The following is a 20,351-nucleotide window of genomic DNA, read 5'->3' on the forward strand; positions in this document are numbered from 1 at the left end:
AAAAAAACTCAAATACGTACATACATACATATATACGGACATGATCTAAAAACTGCATGATATTCGAACTCCTAAGACCAAAATTCCTTACCCTGGCATAAAAAATGAAAATTTCAGATTTGACGAATACATCAGGGCTTCCATTTGGAAGCAAAAAATCTAACTCAACTTTTACAAAAATTTTCAAGTAGATTGAGAGAGAATTAAGAATAAAATATCTTTTTTTCATGAATAATAAAATTCAACTTTCAATTCCCAAAAAAGGTGAGAGTAGATTGTGAGACAATTGAGAATCAAAAATCCAACTNAAAAAAACTCAAATACGTACATACATACATATATACGGACATGATCTAAAAACTGCATGATATTCGAACTCCTAAGACCAAAATTACTCACCCTGGCACAAAAAATGAAAATTTCAGATTTGACGAATACATCAGGGCTTCCATTTGGAAGCAAAAAATCTAACTCAACTTTTACAAAAATTTTCAAGTAGATTGAGAGAGAATTAAGAATAAAATATCTTTTTTTCATGAATAATAAAATTCAACTTTCAATTCCCAAAAAAGGTGAGAGTAGATTGTGAGACAATTGAGAATCAAAAATCCAACTCTTAATTTTCAAAAAAATTGAGTCGATTGAAAGACAATAGAGAATAAAAAATGCAACTGTCAACTATTAAAAAAATCGAGAATAGATTCAGAGATAGTCAAGAATCAAAATTCCAAAATCAAATGTTCAATTCTGAAAAAAGTTGATTGAAATTGAAGAAATCACTAAAAATAACAAATCCAATTGTCTGTTTTAACCCGTCACTAGGCGCGCTATGAGCGATTACCTCACAACAATTTTCACTCCGTAGGAAATATACCCTAAAAGCGCATATCTTTTGCTGAAATTTTTTTTATGCCTCAAGTAACTCTTCTAGTTAACTCTCGTGGTGATAAAAGTCGTCTATTGATCAGGGTTGAGTAGAAAAATAATATTTTCTTCAGCACGGTCGAAATTTTCCACGTGTTACGGGTATGGGGCTCGTGCCGCAGAACGCCGAACAGCACCGCCTATGGCGCTATTTGGCTCTATTAATACGAGAAGCCGATGAGCGATTCCCTAATCGCGCGTCTCAAGAACGGTGGTGGAACCGCGCGCCTACTGACAGGTTAAAAAAAGTCGATAGTAAAGAGATCGGTTTGCATAAAATATATTTTTGGCCTCGTCACTCCGACTCTCAATTTTCTCTCAAACACAGGAAATTATGGAGAGTTCAACTATCAACTTGGTCCGCTAAGGATATCCCTATAATTTTCTCGAAAACCGGAGAATTTTCCTATAATTTTCTCGAAAACCTAAGAATTTTCTAGAACGTACTCAAACACCTTAGAATTTCCTCGATTTTTTTTCTTGAAAATTCGAGATATTGTTACAGGGGAGGGTAGGGCAATATTTTCACCAGATTTAAATAATGAGTTGAATTTGATCAAATCTACTCTTCCGACTTCATTTGAAGATCATAAAAACTAACACATTCTCATGAAGCTGTGTCGTAATAAGAAAAAAACAGGGTAAAATAGACACCTCGATTTCTTCTTCAATTTTTTGTTTCAACAATTTTAATTTTTCAAATTGAAAAAAAAAATTATTTTTGACGTTCGTCGTGGGGGGTGGTAAATCAAATTTGTTCTTGCTCATTCATCCTCCTCCCCGCCTATTGTTTTATGGTGATTTCCTCTGTGAGTAGAAAAGTAGCCATCTTACAAATTTCGCAAATGAACAAAAGGTCAGATGTGTAGGGCGTGCAATTGATCATTGAAAAAAAATTAATAATTTCAAAGTTATTTCAAGAGTAAAACAGGAAATTCAAAGCTACTTTATATTTCAAACTTCAATGGAAAATTTAATAAAGTCGAAGTTTGTTTGTTAATATCTTTCCCAACTAATTTTTCTTTATACAAAGATACCGACACGATTCTGTTGGAAAATGTCCTTTAAAAATTTTCTTTATTTTGGAATAGGACCAAATTTTTCGGATGTCTATTTTACCCCACTCTTGAATAATTTCTAAGTTGTGGACTTTGCCAACAAGCAATTTTTAAAAATCAATTATTGAAAATGTTTTGAGTGTTCATTTTAGTCCCGTCCATACAGATTTATCAGGGGTCCATAATGCCCAATGAATCAATTTTTTAAATTTTGAATTTTGAAAAAAAAAATTTTTTTCGCCAATTTTTGAGTGGCCATTTTATTTCCGTTCTCCATATTACCCCGCCCCCACTAGTTTTTTCAAAAACCGGAGAATTTTCCTAGAATTTTCTCGAAAACCTAAGAATTATCTACAACTGTCTCGAAAATCCAAGTTTTTTCTGGAATTTTCTAGGAAACTGAAGAATTTCTTCGAACGTACTCAGACACCCTAGAATTTCCTCGAATTTTATTTGAAAACTCTAAATATCCTTGTAATTTTTTCGAAAACTGGAGAATTTTCAGGAATTTTCGCAGAAACCGCAGAATTCTCTCGAAAATCGGAAATATTTCTCGAAAACTTCATAGGAAACATGAGAAGATCTACCGGAAAAAATAAACACGAACAAAATAAGAAACAAAAACTGCGGGGCCCCTTCCAAGCCCCACTTTTATATGTCACCCTGGTTTCCTGCCATTCCCGCAGTTACCGACATAGCTATGGTCGGGATAAAGCTTCTTGCTTTGACCGCAAACTGGGGGGGCGTAAAATCGCCACTCGGGAAAAAAATCCCTCCAACCGGGCCTTAATGATTTTGTTAGCAGAAGTCTTGGAAGCTTGGTTATGTTTACTATCTAGCTGGACAAACAGGATGAGTTGATGGTGATTAGAGATCAGTTTTTGGAGAATATCTCAGAATATGGACGAGATGGCGTAATTTTTTATAAGGCATTTTTTGTAGAATGAAATGAGATCTACAAAAAATATCTTAACAAAAATTTCACCATCTCGTGTCGATTCAGAGATTATTCATCAAAAACTAATTTCCAATCGAATCAACTCATCCTGATACACGATTTCACACTGAACTTCACTGTTGAATTATTAATCCCCACAGTTATTTTATTTTATCAATTTAAGACCAATATTTTATTGTTTTACGATTTTTCGGAAATAATTCACGCAATTTTCCCTCTCACATTCTAACAAACAAACCTCAAAAATCATGGTCGAACACAAAGTGAATTCCCCCCCTAAAAACATGTCCAATAAACAAAGCAGATGACCGAATCTGCTGCCAATATTAACGCGGATAATTTAATACATTAATTAATATTTAGAAACTTACCAGATCGTCGTCATCCTGGGCAAATGCCGGAGCTAGGTTGTTGGCGTCGTTGTCGGCCATGTTGATGGGTTGAAAGCACTGAACTATAGGTATACTGGAACGGCCTCTGGGGGTCAGAAACCGTGCCGAGAGAGAAGTCCCAAGTAGTCGCTCTATCCTTCTCTTTTACTATGTGATTGGTACTTGATCGGCATCGGATTGGTTGATTCAAATTTAGCCACACCCACCGGAACGAAGCGAAATATATACCTCTATACAAGCGGGAAAAGGATGGAGCGACTACTTGGGACCTCTCTCTCGGCTCGGTCTTCTCATTATGGGAGTAGATGGTGGGAGGCCGTTCCAGTATCCTCCCTATAGTTCAGTGGTTGAACGAAAGAGGGAGGACGCGTTCACCAACACTCATAGATATATTATACGTAGACTGCGTATTCCCATATCTCCTGTGTAACACAGGACTTGCCAGTTTAGACAAGGATCTGGTCCCAACCTTTCTCTCTCTAACATTACTGTGGAGGTGGTGCTGAACAAGGATAGGTTGGGACCGGTTTTGTTTCTCTCTCTGGCTAAACGTAGACAGCTTGCCTCTCACATGCGCTGTCTAGGTACTATACTATGTCTATGCCAACACTTCACTGCACGAGATTAATGTATAGTGTTGCGTAGGGTCCCTAGATCACCGCCATATTAACTAGCCAATGGCCAATCACGATATCACATGATCGAGATATAGTATAATTCAACGAATATTGCACGTGCCGTGTATTACACTACATTGTTGGCAATCGCTGAACGCGAAAAATGAGAATTCGAGTCGCGCTGCCAAGTCAGTGGCTCAAGTGTAACCCGTTAGTTATTGGAGATAATCGAAACGCGAGAAATGTGCATGATAGCTCGTTGCTATGTGCATATCTTCGTTAATATTCAACTAATTAAACCGATAATTGCATCAGTGGAAAGCTGATATGCGATTTATAGGATGTAACTAAGACCAGTTTTCATCTAAATAATCGCGTAAATTTATTAATAAAAAAATGGATTGGAAGTAGTGGAAGGGTATAGATACTTGGTAGCTCTCGGTTTGAGTCGTATAAAACGTGTACTTGGCCGAGACGCTGCCGCGTATCTCGATTTTATATTAAATTTTCTCGTACGTGTATTTTTTCTTACTCTCATCTAATAGTAAATTCACTCGTATTGAAATCTTCCCACAGCCCTGTAAGATCGCGTGGATTATTATAAGCAGAAAAACTGAACAAGCTTATGATGCAGTCTTTGCTAAGATATTTGCAGATTTTGGGTCCTACAGCGGATCTATTATGACAGATTTTGAATTTGCTCCAAGCACTCGCTCAGGAGATTTTTGCCATTAGCGATCCTCATCGCATGTCTCTTTCACTTCTGCCAAGTGAGTCAACACGCAAAAAAAGTTTATAGATAAACCTAGAGAATTTCTGAGAAATTTCGGTTACATCTCTATTGAACTTTTATTGGTAATTCTATTAATTTCGTTGATTTTATTGAAGACTGCGCGACTGGGTTGTTTGTTTTTCTATAAACATACATCTTCAATCAAAATAATTGCTCATAGGAAAATCAATAAGATTCCGAATTGAACCAATTTGACGATTGATTTATCTCTTCATTTTCGTGAACACAAATATTTTTAATTCGACAACAAAATATTTCATATTCTCAATTGAAATTTCCTATTAATTAAATTATTTAGGAAATGAAATTGAATGGAATAGGAATGAATGAATGAATTAATGAATGAATGAATTAAACATTCAAATGATGAATCAATTAATTAATTTATATATTCGTGAATAATTCGATTCATTAAGTATTGAAATGTCAAATCTTCAAGCTATCTAAAGGAAAAAATTACGAGATAAAGTAATTTTCATTTGTCAGGAATGAGAAACAAGATTCTGAAAAAATTCATTGATCAATTGAATAATATTTTTGGGATTGATTTAACCATTCTATCAAAGTGGTGAGAATATTTACAATTCTATAAAATGAGATATTCAGCATTTTCCATGAAAACCTCACACATGCTCATCGAATTATTCAGGGAATGAAGGAATAAATGAAACATCATGGAAATTTCACATTCGATTTCCGCGGTCATTATAATAACTTCTTCTCTTCGGATCGGGAAGTTAATCAAGCAGTCAATTGATAAATTGATTGGTGAATTAATCAATTTATTGAATAAATAACGCGTTAAAAAGTCAAAACTAGAGTTCATCTAATAGAAAAAATAGAAGTTCAATAAATATCCAACGGAATTTTTCAGTTAAATCACTAGGTTGATGAACTAATGATAACTCGCTAGTTTCTATGAAGTTTTTTTATGGTTTTCAATGATGATTCATTCATCAAATGAAATTCAACTGAGTTATGTCAAATGATAGAATGAGATCAATCAATTTCACGAAGCCAATCCTACTTGCAAACCTGCGAAGCATTCGAATCTCCTCAGGAAAATCCATTTAGCTTTACATTTGCCATTTGAATTGATCAATCTCACTATAATATTCTTGAATGGTGTATTCATCAGCCTCATCTGACGCATGAACAAAATTTATGGGAAAACCTAGCGTTTTCTTCAAGAAACTCTGCTTGAAATCTGTAATAATACAGTTGAGATTCTATTAGAATTCTATAGCAACATTTTCCCCATGGTATTTATATTTCTCTCGCATAATAAAATTCAAGAAAAAAATTGGAATATTCAGGCCTGAAAATAATTATAGAAATAATCCCAACATAAAAAGTTACACTAGTCGCTATTGACCTCATTATTGATACGACAAAAATAAATGGACTAAAAATAAATAAATAAATAAGTTACATAAAAAATGAATATTTATGACTATTTGTCTATAAACAAATATCTATCAGAAAATATCAAATATCTATCAGTTGTATAATTTTCAATAGAATTGACGCAAAAAACCAACAGAAATTTTCAATAGAATTTTAATTGAACTCGAACAGAATTCTTATAGTGCTTCAATAGAAACTCAATAGAATTTCTTTCGAAAAAACTCTAGATTTTTCACGTATGATAAAATCATATAGAATTTCGTATATGATATCCTATGGAAAATCCTTTAGGAAATCCTATGGGAAATCCTGTCAGGAAAATCCTACAAGACATGTTCGAATTTTCCACAGCATTTCCTATGGGATTACCTGTAGGAAATCCTATAGGATTTTTTCATATGTGTTCTACTAAATTTTTTCATCGTGCTATGTTATTATATATTAGGCTCTTTAGAAAAGAGCTGGAGAACTGAAAATCTGGAAGAAGATCAAAGAGGATGAAGAGGGGAGGTTGATCTTAAGACAATTCATGATGCTGGCTCTACTCTCAGTTCCTCGAATACGCGCAGCCTTCAAGGAAATCGTCGCCAAAATGAACGAAAAATATTCTAAGATTTTTCAGCCTTTCATTGCGTACATGGAGCAAACCTGGATAGAGTCCCACAGGCAAGATGAGTTCTCTATTTAACGCTCGATACACAGGACCAACAACATTATTGAGTCCTACCATGCAAGACTTCGCCATCGTTTAAGTAAAAGACCTCCTCCTTGGACTTTCATGATGGAACTTTTGGACATCATCGAGACCTCTCACAGGGATCATCGATCCATGGCCAAAGGGATCAGTGTCAAGGTCGCGGCACCACGGGCTCTCACTCAAATTCAGGAAATCAAGAAAAAAATGGGATGAGCTGGATGTGAACTTGATTTCGAACAGTTTTTTTTTTTTGAAGAGTGTTAATCACATCATCCAGAAGAGGTCTCCGAAAATGAAAATAATTGACATGGATGAATTGGATGTTAAAGAGAGTGATGATGAGGATTTACTCGGAGGAGAAGACGAAGTTGGAGACCATAACTCGTACTTGGAAAGTGATGACAAGTTGATCCATGATTGTCAGGAACCAATTGATGCAGCACACACTAGGAGCTCCTGTATTTCACCAAATCCACCAGATTGTGTGAAATCATGTGAGAAATTCGTGACTCCTGCTGTATTGACGAGAAAATCTGCGGCTCCCGCCACTGTCACATCAGGTTGTTATGCAGCACGAGGTGACTTTGAATCGTTTTCACAAGCTCATCCCTCCAATGAATTATCGCCCATTCCACGACTCTTTCCACCCAAGTCCAACAAATCGAGAACTACCACTTCAACTGCTCCATCCACATTGGACCACTCCATGATTCCATCACTGCCCAGTATGAAGAGAACTCATATGAGACGAGTTCAGCTCGAATCGTTCAACAAATTTCATCAGACCAATGATCTTCCTACATCTAATATTCAAATTCAAAACGAAATTTCCGCCGCTCCTTAACCCAAACGATTCAAACTTTTGAAAGTCCCAGCACCTCAATGCTTGAACTTCATCAAGCCACCCTCTAAGAAATCTCTTTAATTTCTATTTTGAATGGATGATCCATATTCGTTAGACTCAGTCAATCCCTCTTTTACTCAATTGCTCTTTGTCTTCCTCTTTTAATAAAAAATTGAAATATTTTCATATTCTTTTGGGATGTTTAATGTGGACTAATTATCTAGGGATTGTAGAATGATTAATTCATTGATTTGTACATCTATGAAACAATTTCATAGAAAAATCCAGCACTTTCTCGGAAAAATTCTATTGAATTTCTACTGGAACTCTATGAAAATTCTCTTGAAGTTCTATCAGAATTCTACAATGAAATCCTGTCTGTTTTTTGTCTCATTTCCATAGAAAATTATGTAGATTTACCATTTGATATAATTGAGAGATAGTTGATCGAAAAACGTCTATAGATTTTTATTTTTCTATAGGAATTCTTGGGCCTAAACTCCGTCGTTTTCTCATCTGTCTTTAGAATTTGTTTCTCGTCGTAAAATTCAGGAAAGAGATTAACAAATTCATGTTCAAAAATTATTATAGAAAAAAATCTCAACAGAATTATTTATCTAGAAAAATCAACATCTATAAACATATTCTACGGACAATTTTTTAATATATTTTCCGTGAAAAGCAAATAAAATTTTCCACTAGAAAATCAATAGAATTTCTCACAGGAAACGCTCGGTTTTTCTAGCATTTTTTTTCATACGTTTGAAAATCAACGAATTAATAATTTTTGAACCCCTGAATGACTAGCCCACGAGAAACATTTGAAAACAATAGAACGTAAAGTCTATGAATTTATTAATAGTTCTGAAGAAATAGAGAGAAACAATTGAAAACACATCTCATCAGACGCCGCATTCATATCGATAACTATTTATTGTAACCTTTATTGTATTTATTGTTAGAACTCACTCAATTATTAAACAAATTAAAAATATCAATCAATCTCAGACGAGAGATTTGATATCTTTGGTGAGATTGCATAGAGAAGTTTGGTGGAACGGATTCTCTGAGTATATTGAGGAAGTTTGGCCAATATGGAGCTCGATAGGTCATCAACTGAATCCCCCAATTCCAGGTTTGTAAATAATTTCCGATCGTTTCCTCGAGCATTCATACATTCATCGTTGTTATTCCGAAGTTGTCTTTTTCCTTCATTCCAAGCAAATTGTTTTTTTTCTGAGAATTTCACGCACGAAAAAATTTCCTATGCATACCTAGCGAATTCTATAGAAAACAGATTTCTGTTTCTTCTTGTTTCTGATTTTTACAGNACTTTGAATCGTTTTCACAAGCTCATCCCTCCAATGAATTATCGCCCATTCCACGACTCTTTCCACCCAAGTCCAACAAATCGAGAACTACCACTTCAACTGCTCCATCCACATTGGACCACTCCATGATTCCATCACTGCCCAGTATGAAGAGAACTCATATGAGACGAGTTCAGCTCGAATCGTTCAACAAATTTCATCAGACCAATGATCTTCCTACATCTAATATTCAAATTCAAAACGAAATTTCCGCCGCTCCTTAACCCAAACGATTCAAACTTTTGAAAGTCCCAGCACCTCAATGCTTGAACTTCATCAAGCCACCCTCTAAGAAATCTCTTTAATTTCTATTTTGAATGGATGATCCATATTCGTTAGACTCAGTCAATCCCTCTTTTACTCAATTGCTCTTTGTCTTCCTCTTTTAATAAAAAATTGAAATATTTTCATATTCTTTTGGGATGTTTAATGTGGACTAATTATCTAGGGATTGTAGAATGATTAATTCATTGATTTGTACATCTATGAAACAATTTCATAGAAAAATCCAGCACTTTCTCGGAAAAATTCTATTGAATTTCTACTGGAACTCTATGAAAATTCTCTTGAAGTTCTATCAGAATTCTACAATGAAATCCTGTCTGTTTTTTGTCTCATTTCCATAGAAAATTATGTAGATTTACCATTTGATATAATTGAGAGATAGTTGATCGAAAAACGTCTATAGATTTTTATTTTTCTATAGGAATTCTTGGGCCTAAACTCCGTCGTTTTCTCATCTGTCTTTAGAATTTGTTTCTCGTCGTAAAATTCAGGAAAGAGATTAACAAATTCATGTTCAAAAATTATTATAGAAAAAAATCTCAACAGAATTATTTATCTAGAAAAATCAACATCTATAAACATATTCTACGGACAATTTTTTAATATATTTTCCGTGAAAAGCAAATAAAATTTTCCACTAGAAAATCAATAGAATTTCTCACAGGAAACGCTCGGTTTTTCTAGCATTTTTTTTCATACGTTTGAAAATCAACGAATTAATAATTTTTGAACCCCTGAATGACTAGCCCACGAGAAACATTTGAAAACAATAGAACGTAAAGTCTATGAATTTATTAATAGTTCTGAAGAAATAGAGAGAAACAATTGAAAACACATCTCATCAGACGCCGCATTCATATCGATAACTATTTATTGTAACCTTTATTGTATTTATTGTTAGAACTCACTCAATTATTAAACAAATTAAAAATATCAATCAATCTCAGACGAGAGATTTGATATCTTTGGTGAGATTGCATAGAGAAGTTTGGTGGAACGGATTCTCTGAGTATATTGAGGAAGTTTGGCCAATATGGAGCTCGATAGGTCATCAACTGAATCCCCCAATTCCAGGTTTGTAAATAATTTCCGATCGTTTCCTCGAGCATTCATACATTCATCGTTGTTATTCCGAAGTTGTCTTTTTCCTTCATTCCAAGCAAATTGTTTTTTTTCTGAGAATTTCACGCACGAAAAAATTTCCTATGCATACCTAGCGAATTCTATAGAAAACAGATTTCTGTTTCTTCTTGTTTCTGATTTTTACAGATTTTTGTAGCTTTACTACATTTTTTTATAGCAAATGTCCAATAGAAACTATTCTATAGAAAAAATAAGTAAGATTTCGTTTTCGTACACAACTCTTGAGACAATTTCCATGTGAATTCCTTGACATAAATTTTTCACGTATTTGCCACTCTATACTGACAAGCTTCTATAGAAAATATTTCAGTAAAATAAATTGTATAGAAAATTGAATTCTATAGATTTTTTTCCTGTAGAATATTTCCTCCTGAACATTCCTATAAAAATGGAGCTAAGGTGCGGAATTTGTCAGTAGAATCGACCAAGAACTCATAGTAAGTTCAATAGTAATCGAATAGAATTTTCTATCGAATTCGCTGGACTTTTTCATGAAACTTTTCCGTACGTGTTCAATTGTCATTGCTCTTTCTGTCGGCGAAATTCTAGGGTACGAAGCATGGTCCACCTTTCTGGAACTCGGAGAGTTGTTCTTTACCTTGCTGAAGTTAAAGCGACAGAGTGAGGGAACTTTCACACCTATGTGGGAGTATTTTAAGGACTTCCAGTTTCTCCTTATTCCAGAAGAAACCCCTTATGAGACTCCTAGTGCAAGTGACGATGAGGAGCAGAGAGCTTCTATAGAAAATTAGTCCCAGTAATTAACTAAGATGAAATATTTTAAAGAATTTCGTTCTCTGCACTCCGTGTTTTTCATTCCCAATACATATATTTTCAGATTTTACTAGTTTTATTTATATTGAGATATTTCATGGTTTAATAAGATCACTAGGGTTCCCACAATACTGAAAATACCATGTATCTACTGTAGGATGTTTGTATATTATTGCTGAGCGGAAATCTGAGTTTTTTTTGCCTCTTCTTGGTCGACGTTGGAGATGATGCTGTATCTCTTCTGGCTTGTCGGAAAATTATCCTCAACCCACAAGTGTCATTTCATTTTATTAAGTTGAAGGATTGGAATAAGGAAGTATTCCACGCATGAAAAAATTTTGTAGAGATAACAATTAAAAAATTCCATAGAAAATTCTCAATCAGAAATTCTACTAGTTTTTGACAAATTCTGTTAAAACTATTTTTTTATAGAGAAAATCGGGAAAATCGTAATTCTGTACAACTCTTTCTATTCTGGAATTTTCTATAGGAATTTATGGGCATGAATTTTCTAAGCTTTCGAATTTCCAAAGCTTCACTTCGGGTTTCTACTGAAAAAATCACACGAAAATACTTGGAGAATTTGAGTCGTGGAGTTTCTATAGAAAATATTTAAATAGAATAAGCTGTAAAAAAAATTCCATTCTATTGATTTGTTTTGGACAGTTTTTCCTATCGAACATTTCTATTGAAAAAAGCACACACATAAACTGGAGAATATTTCATTAGAATCGGTCTAAAACTAATAGAAAGTTCCATAGAAATACAGTAGAATTTTCTAGCGAATTTTAATTTTTAAACAGTAGTAATTTCAATTTGCTATCTATTGTACTTATGGGTTTATTTCATGAATGATGAAGTTTACAAGAAAATTATGAAATATCTTTTATGATACAAGTAAAAAAAAGGGAACTTTCTTGTTCGCTTCGCGCACAAGAAACTGCCTTTTTCTCACCAGTATCATAAACTATTGTACGATACACATGAAAAAAAGTAATTCCTGACGACTGTGATTAGAGACCTCACCTTCGGCTCGGCCTGTAACACTCACACTCATCAACAACTACTTTTTTTCACTTGGATCGTAATATACTATTTTCTACACTGTTAAAAAAATCCCATTTTTATCAATTTTAATAATTTTGACTTTTTCAGGAGAAAATATCAAGACATTTCCTCAGCACACATGAAAAAATTCAATAGGAAAACCTTGTGCTTTCTTTAAGAAATTCGATTCTTTTTTTACGTCAATTCTATTGGATATTCTATAAGAAAAGTAAATAGATTTGTATTTCTGTTTGAATTTTTATCGTGAAATTTTGCCTGCTGAATTTTTCAGGCGTGAATTTTCCAAGTTTTTTTCATTGAAATTTTGTTAAATAGAACGAAAAGAAATATAGCTTTAAAGAACTTGGAGAATTCACACCTAAAAATATCGATAAAAAAAAATTAAATAGAATAGAAGAGAACAGCATAGACTAGAATAGAATAGAATCCTATTTACTAAAGATGAATGAAACGTGAAGTCATTTTATATCGAAATATCTCGAAACTGCCTGACCGCTAATCCTTAATTCTGATTGGTCAACATGTGACACGAAGTTATTCACAAAAAAAACACGCGGCATTTTCAAATTCTTCAGTGGTAAATTTTTTTTTCACGTCATATATATATATATATAATATATTTATTTCACATGTATATATATCATCGGTGAAATTAATAAATTCTGTCCTTTTATGGCGACAGATTATTTTAAAAAATTAAAGATAATTAATTGAAAATGAAAAATTCTTTATAGATCCTTTTACTCTACTTCGCTATTCACTTCAATCATTAGTCGAATTCTCTTTGATTCATTATCAATATTTATAAGGTATTCATGAGAAACTGAAATTCAATGAATTCCATTTCTTCATATCAACAAATGAATAAGTAGATAGGCTAGGCGGGTTCTGGACCAAGCAGTATAGCGCTATAGGGGGCAGCATGGTCGCGCTATGTTCGAGAAGGATGACGTCATCGGTGACTCATCGAGAACAATTAGTGGTGGGGGTATTCTGTTAATATCGTGGTGGGTTCTGGACCAAGCAGCACCAGCGCCAGTAGGTGGCAGCACGATCGCGGTATGTTCTAGAAGGATGACGTAATCGGTGACTCATCGAGAACAATAAGTGGTGGGGGTATTCTATAAATCCTGTTGAGACTCGCATGTAATAGGATACCCTGATAGGTTATTAAAGTGGATGATGTAATTTCAGATTGATCTTGAATATTCTAGAATGTTGTTGAATGTTCCAAGATGAATCGTACATTACTAGTTGGAGTGGGGTGTGTGTGCTACAAAACTACTACCACCAGCAGGTGGCAGCATGGTCGCGGTATGTTTTAGAAGGGAGAGCTGGTTGGTGAGTCATACAGAACAACGGCTTATTGATGCATGAGGTGGGGTGTATTCTGTAACTTCGCACGAAACTTGGGTGTAATTGGATCGCATGATGAGTCACCGGTTCTCGAGCGTTCTCGATGAATCATACACGTTTTTTTGGGGTGGGGATCTGCTATAAAACTCCCGCACATCATATGATCCACAATCAATTTGAATCCAAGCTCAAGCAGTTGAGATCGGTTTTATACGCTAGTGAGAACTATTGAAGTAATGTGTATTCATCGTGATTGTAAGAAAGCTGGTGAGGGAATCTTCACGAATGAAGATATAATCATCCAGGATCATTTCGATCCAGAGTATCACGCGTTTGCAAAATATCTGGCTAGTGATTTACATTGTTTGTGGGAGAATCAACAAGTGCTGAAATCAGAAAGACGTTCGGCGAAGACTGATTGCTCTCACTGTATAACTCGATATAAAGATCTGTCATACATAATTGAGAGGATTGAGAATTTATCTAAATTGAAGAAATTCTGTGAGGAGCTCAGAGGGAAGATACCGCAAGAGGGGAAAGAGTCAGAACAACTAACAGTTAATGAAATCCATTGGTTACACTCAGTTCCACCATACTCTCACAATGAGAGTGAGCTTGTGAGTCGATCGCTGATTGCTGCACCAGCCGACCTCCCACCGCTGGCTGGATTCCTCGAGAAATTACGTGCAAACTATAAAGATGTATGCTCACAATTCAGGCCCAATGAGCCAACAAAGTGTCATTCCTGTAAACATTTATTGACTGATCTTGATATTATTAAGAAAAATTTCCAAAATTTGTTAGATGCTATCAAACTTCTGAGCTCTACGTATGACATTTATTATCCTCATCATAATGATGAGTCTGTTGATTTAGTGTAAAATGGAAACAGTGAAGAAAATTGTTGTTGGGATAAATGAGCAAAAGCAGAAGATGAAAAAAGTCAATTTCCAAGCAGAAGTACGAGTCTACTTGATGTTGCATTGGGATTATGCATACCGAGCCGCTCATCAGAGTCCATGGGAAGATATAGCTCGAAACCATGATCGATTNATTGGTCCTTGAAGGATTGCGTTGATATCAGTTTTAGATCTTGTAATGATGAGCTCATGTTTAGCATTTACAATCACTTTTTGATAATCTTCAGCAAAGCCAAGAATGAGGCTCAATGGTACTGAAATATCAAAATATCCGTGAGCGTCGGTTCNCTGAGCTCTACGTATGACATTTATTATCCTCATCATAATGATGAGTCTGTTGATTTAGTGTAAAATGGAAACAGTGAAGAAAATTGTTGTTGGGATAAATGAGCAAAAGCAGAAGATGAAAAAAGTCAATTTCCAAGCAGAAGTACGAGTCTACTTGATGTTGCATTGGGATTATGCATACCGAGCCGCTCATCAGAGTCCATGGGAAGATATAGCTCGAAACCATGATCGATTTGTTACGTATCCCCCTTCGAACCCTTTTAATTATATCCAGTCTGAAGGATGTCATGGAACAGAACCAAAAGGACGATCATCTTGAAGTCAAGTCCGATGCTCTATTATTATTATTCAGAGATATCTTGGTCGATACACGTCTGTCTCTGGGCTTGTTTCTGATATTTAATAAACCGCCCCAACCATTTTATTAATTGTGTTGTGTGTCTTTCTCCGGATATAACAGATTTGAACGTAGAATAAGATTATCTGAAAGTATATTGAAGCCGATATTATCAGAACAACATAGACAAGCTATACTTAATACTCGTTTCAAATAGTTATTATAGAGTAAATGTAATAAGGACAGATGCAACAACAATAATAAAATTCTTATTTGAGATATTAAAAAAAAATTTATTCATTTATAGTGTACATTATTTATTTTTTTTAGATCTCTCCTCGCCTATTGATCCATAACGTCCTGAATATACTGATCCATTGTACGCTGTACTTCCTTTGAGGGATGTATCCCTTTGTCCGTTTTGGTTGTTAGAGTATGATCTCGAATAATCAGTTTTTGTCTTATCCATTTTGATGAAGTAGCTGCTCCAAAAGTTTGTCTGATACTGATGGTCATTTTCAAACATCATGATATTTATAGTTTCATTTGTTTACATTAATTTTTTAACCCCACCACTGATGGGATTGTATTCAACAATTCGATCATGGAGGATGAGGCAGTAAGCTGATGTGTTAGGTGGGAAAGGGGTAGTAGATTCGAACTCCAAACGAATGTCAACTGGGCCACTGTTCAAGTACTCATTATGTTTTGAGCAATCAATAACAAACAATGGAGCTTTCCCCAAAAATTCCGATCTATTCATCAATGGCTCCGCTTCTTTGCCATAATAAGAATCTTGGAAGTTTACAAACATATTGTATAATGTAGAATATTGATTATGATCAATATCAAGATTTAAATTCCCATATGGATAACTTTGCGAATTTAGGAATAATTTCACATCACGCATGTTACAATGATCGAAGCGGCTAGCATTAGCTGTTAGGGTATTTCTTCGCCCTGTTTGGAATCCTAGAATAATATATCGTGGTTTCTCCAATTGATTCGATGTTTTCACCACCCAAACATGCTTCGAAGCGGCAGGGAGCAAGGGGTACTCATACAACTCCAAAGTGCGGAAATCCATCGTGATAGGTGTATCTTTTGCGATGAAATTGAGCAATTTAATCTTACGCTCATCAGATACTTTAACATAAGGAATTAACCATTCCATCTTCTGCAGAGTAATCTTGTAATTCTCCGCAGGATTGTCCGCAGTGATTGGTCCTTGAAGGATTGCGTTGATATCAGTTTTAGATCTTGTAATGATGAGCTCATGTTTAGCATTTACAATCACTTTTTGATAATCTTCAGCAAAGCCAAGAATGAGGCTCAATGGTACTGAAATATCAAAATATCCGTGAGCGTCGGTTCTGGTCTCAGCACTTGCCATATCATCGTTTTTGACCCAACCAGCATTTTCTAACAAAAACCATTGGTTAGGGGTTTGTGATACATAGTTTTTCATGAGACTCGNTTTGAACGTAGAATAAGATTATCTGAAAGTATATTGAAGCCGATATTATCAGAACAACATAGACAAGCTATACTTAATACTCGTTTCAAATAGTTATTATAGAGTAAATGTAATAAGGACAGATGCAACAACAATAATAAAATTCTTATTTGAGATATTAAAAAAAAATTTATTCATTTATAGTGTACATTATTTATTTTTTTTAGATCTCTCCTCGCCTATTGATCCATAACGTCCTGAATATACTGATCCATTGTACGCTGTACTTCCTTTGAGGGATGTATCCCTTTGTCCGTTTTGGTTGTTAGAGTATGATCTCGAATAATCAGTTTTTGTCTTATCCATTTTGATGAAGTAGCTGCTCCAAAAGTTTGTCTGATACTGATGGTCATTTTCAAACATCATGATATTTATAGTTTCATTTGTTTACATTAATTTTTTAACCCCACCACTGATGGGATTGTATTCAACAATTCGATCATGGAGGATGAGGCAGTAAGCTGATGTGTTAGGTGGGAAAGGGGTAGTAGATTCGAACTCCAAACGAATGTCAACTGGGCCACTGTTCAAGTACTCATTATGTTTTGAGCAATCAATAACAAACAATGGAGCTTTCCCCAANTTAAACCCACGTTCTTTGCACGATCAATTTCAATGCCGTTGAGTTCATAACGAATCTCCTCAAATAAATGACAAATAGCATTATTCACGAGTCTTGTCCTCTGGGTTGCTGCTGTACCAGCTTGGTTTGTTAATCGTCCATGAATGTGCAGATGACTCTTACTAGGCAATAAACATAAATCCTGATGTTGCACTGTGATTGAAATTTCATCATTATTGCTGAATGTTGATGATGCAAAAGGTTGATGTGCATGCATCTCATAATGAGATACAGACTCATCGAACACTACAGACTTCTGGATTTTCAGAATGTCCTCCATAATGCACTAATGTTTCTTAACTTTATGATAACGTTGCACTCTAGGCTTCAAGTTCAAACTTCTCAGGAATTGAAGACTCTGACGTGTTAACGGGTTGCTGGGTCTTTGATGACTGATTGTTCTTTGACGTGATGATGTGCTTTTATAATTTTTTCCAATTTTGGTTCGGAACACAATCCCCATTATGTTCGTTTAACGTGAAGTCTTATTATGATTACTTCTCCTTGAAAGTTCACCAATTCACCGTCTTGATCTACTAATCTCAGCTGAAGATGATCTATTGCTTGCACAGTGATCGGAAGGTAAATGAGGTTTTTGGAACTTGAACGATCTTATATCCAGGCTGCACGAGGGGGAAGAATTCATGAATGATCTGTACTTTTATCCCATTGATATAAGCACCACCTGTAATATTACACTCTACACGCAGTGAATTTATCTTGAGAATTCTGACAGATAAATCAGATACATGTGTCTTATTTGGTGCTAGAATTCTATTAGTGAACCCCAATAATCTACCAATCGAATCAGATGGTACGAAATTAATAGTATGATCACTTTTGATTTCACTGCATAAAGTATTGTTATTTGGTTTTAAATCAAAAGACACACCTCTTTTTTGTAGAATCTTTTGCAAATAATTATGTATATCATTGATCTCATAACTACCTGGAGAAATGCTAGTTATATATTTTTTTTTCATTANCATTGTACGCTGTACTTCCTTTGAGGGATGTATCCCTTTGTCCGTTTTGGTTGTTAGAGTATGATCTCGAATAATCAGTTTTTGTCTTATCCATTTTGATGAAGTAGCTGCTCCAAAAGTTTGTCTGATACTGATGGTCATTTTCAAACATCATGATATTTATAGTTTCATTTGTTTACATTAATTTTTTAACCCCACCACTGATGGGATTGTATTCAACAATTCGATCATGGAGGATGAGGCAGTAAGCTGATGTGTTAGGTGGGAAAGGGGTAGTAGATTCGAACTCCAAACGAATGTCAACTGGGCCACTGTTCAAGTACTCATTATGTTTTGAGCAATCAATAACAAACAATGGAGCTTTCCCCAAAAATTCCGATCTATTCATCAATGGCTCCGCTTCTTTGCCATAATAAGAATCTTGGAAGTTTACAAACATATTGTATAATGTAGAATATTGATTATGATCAATATCAAGATTTAAATTCCCATATGGATAACTTTGCGAATTTAGGAATAATTTCACATCACGCATGTTACAATGATCGAAGCGGCTAGCATTAGCTGTTANCATAATGCACTAATGTTTCTTAACTTTATGATAACGTTGCACTCTAGGCTTCAAGTTCAAACTTCTCAGGAATTGAAGACTCTGACGTGTTAACGGGTTGCTGGGTCTTTGATGACTGATTGTTCTTTGACGTGATGATGTGCTTTTATAATTTTTTCCAATTTTGGTTCGGAACACAATCCCCATTATGTTCGTTTAACGTGAAGTCTTATTATGATTACTTCTCCTTGAAAGTTCACCAATTCACCGTCTTGATCTACTAATCTCAGCTGAAGATGATCTATTGCTTGCACAGTGATCGGAAGGTAAATGAGGTTTTTGGAACTTGAACGATCTTATATCCAGGCTGCACGAGGGGGAAGAATTCATGAATGATCTGTACTTTTATCCCATTGATATAAGCACCACCTGTAATATTACACTCTACACGCAGTGAATTTATCTTGAGAATTCTGACTGGTAAATCAGATACATGTGTCTTATTTGGTGCTAGAATTCTATTAGTGAACCCCAATAATCTACCAATCGAATCAGATGGTACGAAATTAATAGTATGATCACTTTTGATTTCACTGCATAAAGTATTGTTATTTGGTTTTAAATCAAAAGACACACCTCTTTTTTGTAGAATCTTTTGCAAATAATTATGTATATCATTGATCTCATAACTACCTGGAGAAATGCTAGTTATATATTTTTTTTTCATTATCAGAATAGTAAAACTTATTCTTCCCCTCATCAATATTTGGAATTGAGTTGAATGTCGTCAATTCAATGAGAACTAAACTATATTGATGATTGGGAGATAAGTCGATGGGTGGTAAATAATTTCCTTCTAAAATTGAGGAGNCTACCTGGAGGAATACTGATTGTATATTTTTGTTCATTATCAGAATAGTAAAACTTATTCTTCCCCTCATCAATATTTGGAATTGAGTTGAATGTCGTCAATTCAATGAGAGCTAAACTATATTGATGATTGGGAGATAACTCGATGGGTGGGAAATAATTTCCTTCTAAAATTGAGGATGTTCCCGATAGTGTTAATGTGAGAGATTCACTCATGACTGTCGCCTTTGAACTAAGTCAATTCACTAATATCATTCATATTTATAGCTTTCCGCCGAGAAATTCGAGGCATAGCTGTTCGCAGATGATTGTATCATACTTTTGATGCGTTTGATGATTGTATTTAACAATGCTATCATCACCGAAGTAATCCATTAGTTCTTTCGATGGATGTAAATTACCAAAACTATCGAAATAAATAATTTCATTATTTCGTTTTCTATAGGCCACCCAGTGTGTGCCGGGGCCATCTCTGTCATCTAAATTGACTATGGCTGATTCATTTTTTCGAGGCCCATTCTTAGGTAATCCATTTCTCATATATACTCCGCGGAAATATGGAATCTTCATGAGTTT

General features: G+C 34.8%; 2 protein-coding genes across 2 annotated transcripts in view; both read right to left on the minus strand.

Moving 5' to 3' along the window:
- The window catches only part of LOC107048462 (homeobox protein Hox-A10), a 12,882-nt gene extending 9,511 nt beyond the window's left edge, over window positions 1-3,371 (minus strand). The window contains exon 1 of the mRNA XM_015271629.1: window positions 3,312-3,371. Within this exon, the coding sequence (XP_015127115.1) occupies window positions 3,312-3,371 (60 nt within the window). The remainder of the gene's footprint in view (window positions 1-3,311) is intronic.
- Window positions 3,372-15,544: 12,173 nt separating this feature from the next.
- Window positions 15,545-16,624, minus strand: LOC107048459. The gene is made up of 2 exons (XM_015271625.1): window positions 15,800-16,624; window positions 15,545-15,736 (listed from the first exon to the last, which is right to left on the minus strand). Exons 1-2 carry the CDS (start codon window positions 16,622-16,624, stop codon window positions 15,545-15,547), a joined length of 1,017 nt encoding a protein of 338 aa, XP_015127111.1.
- Window positions 16,625-20,351: the final 3,727 nt, after the last annotated feature.

Source organism: Diachasma alloeum, unplaced genomic scaffold, assembly GCF_001412515.2.
Source record: "Diachasma alloeum isolate Michigan unplaced genomic scaffold, Dall2.0 Dall_scaffold_00193, whole genome shotgun sequence".
NCBI classification, from domain to species: Eukaryota; Metazoa; Arthropoda; class Insecta; order Hymenoptera; family Braconidae; genus Diachasma; species Diachasma alloeum.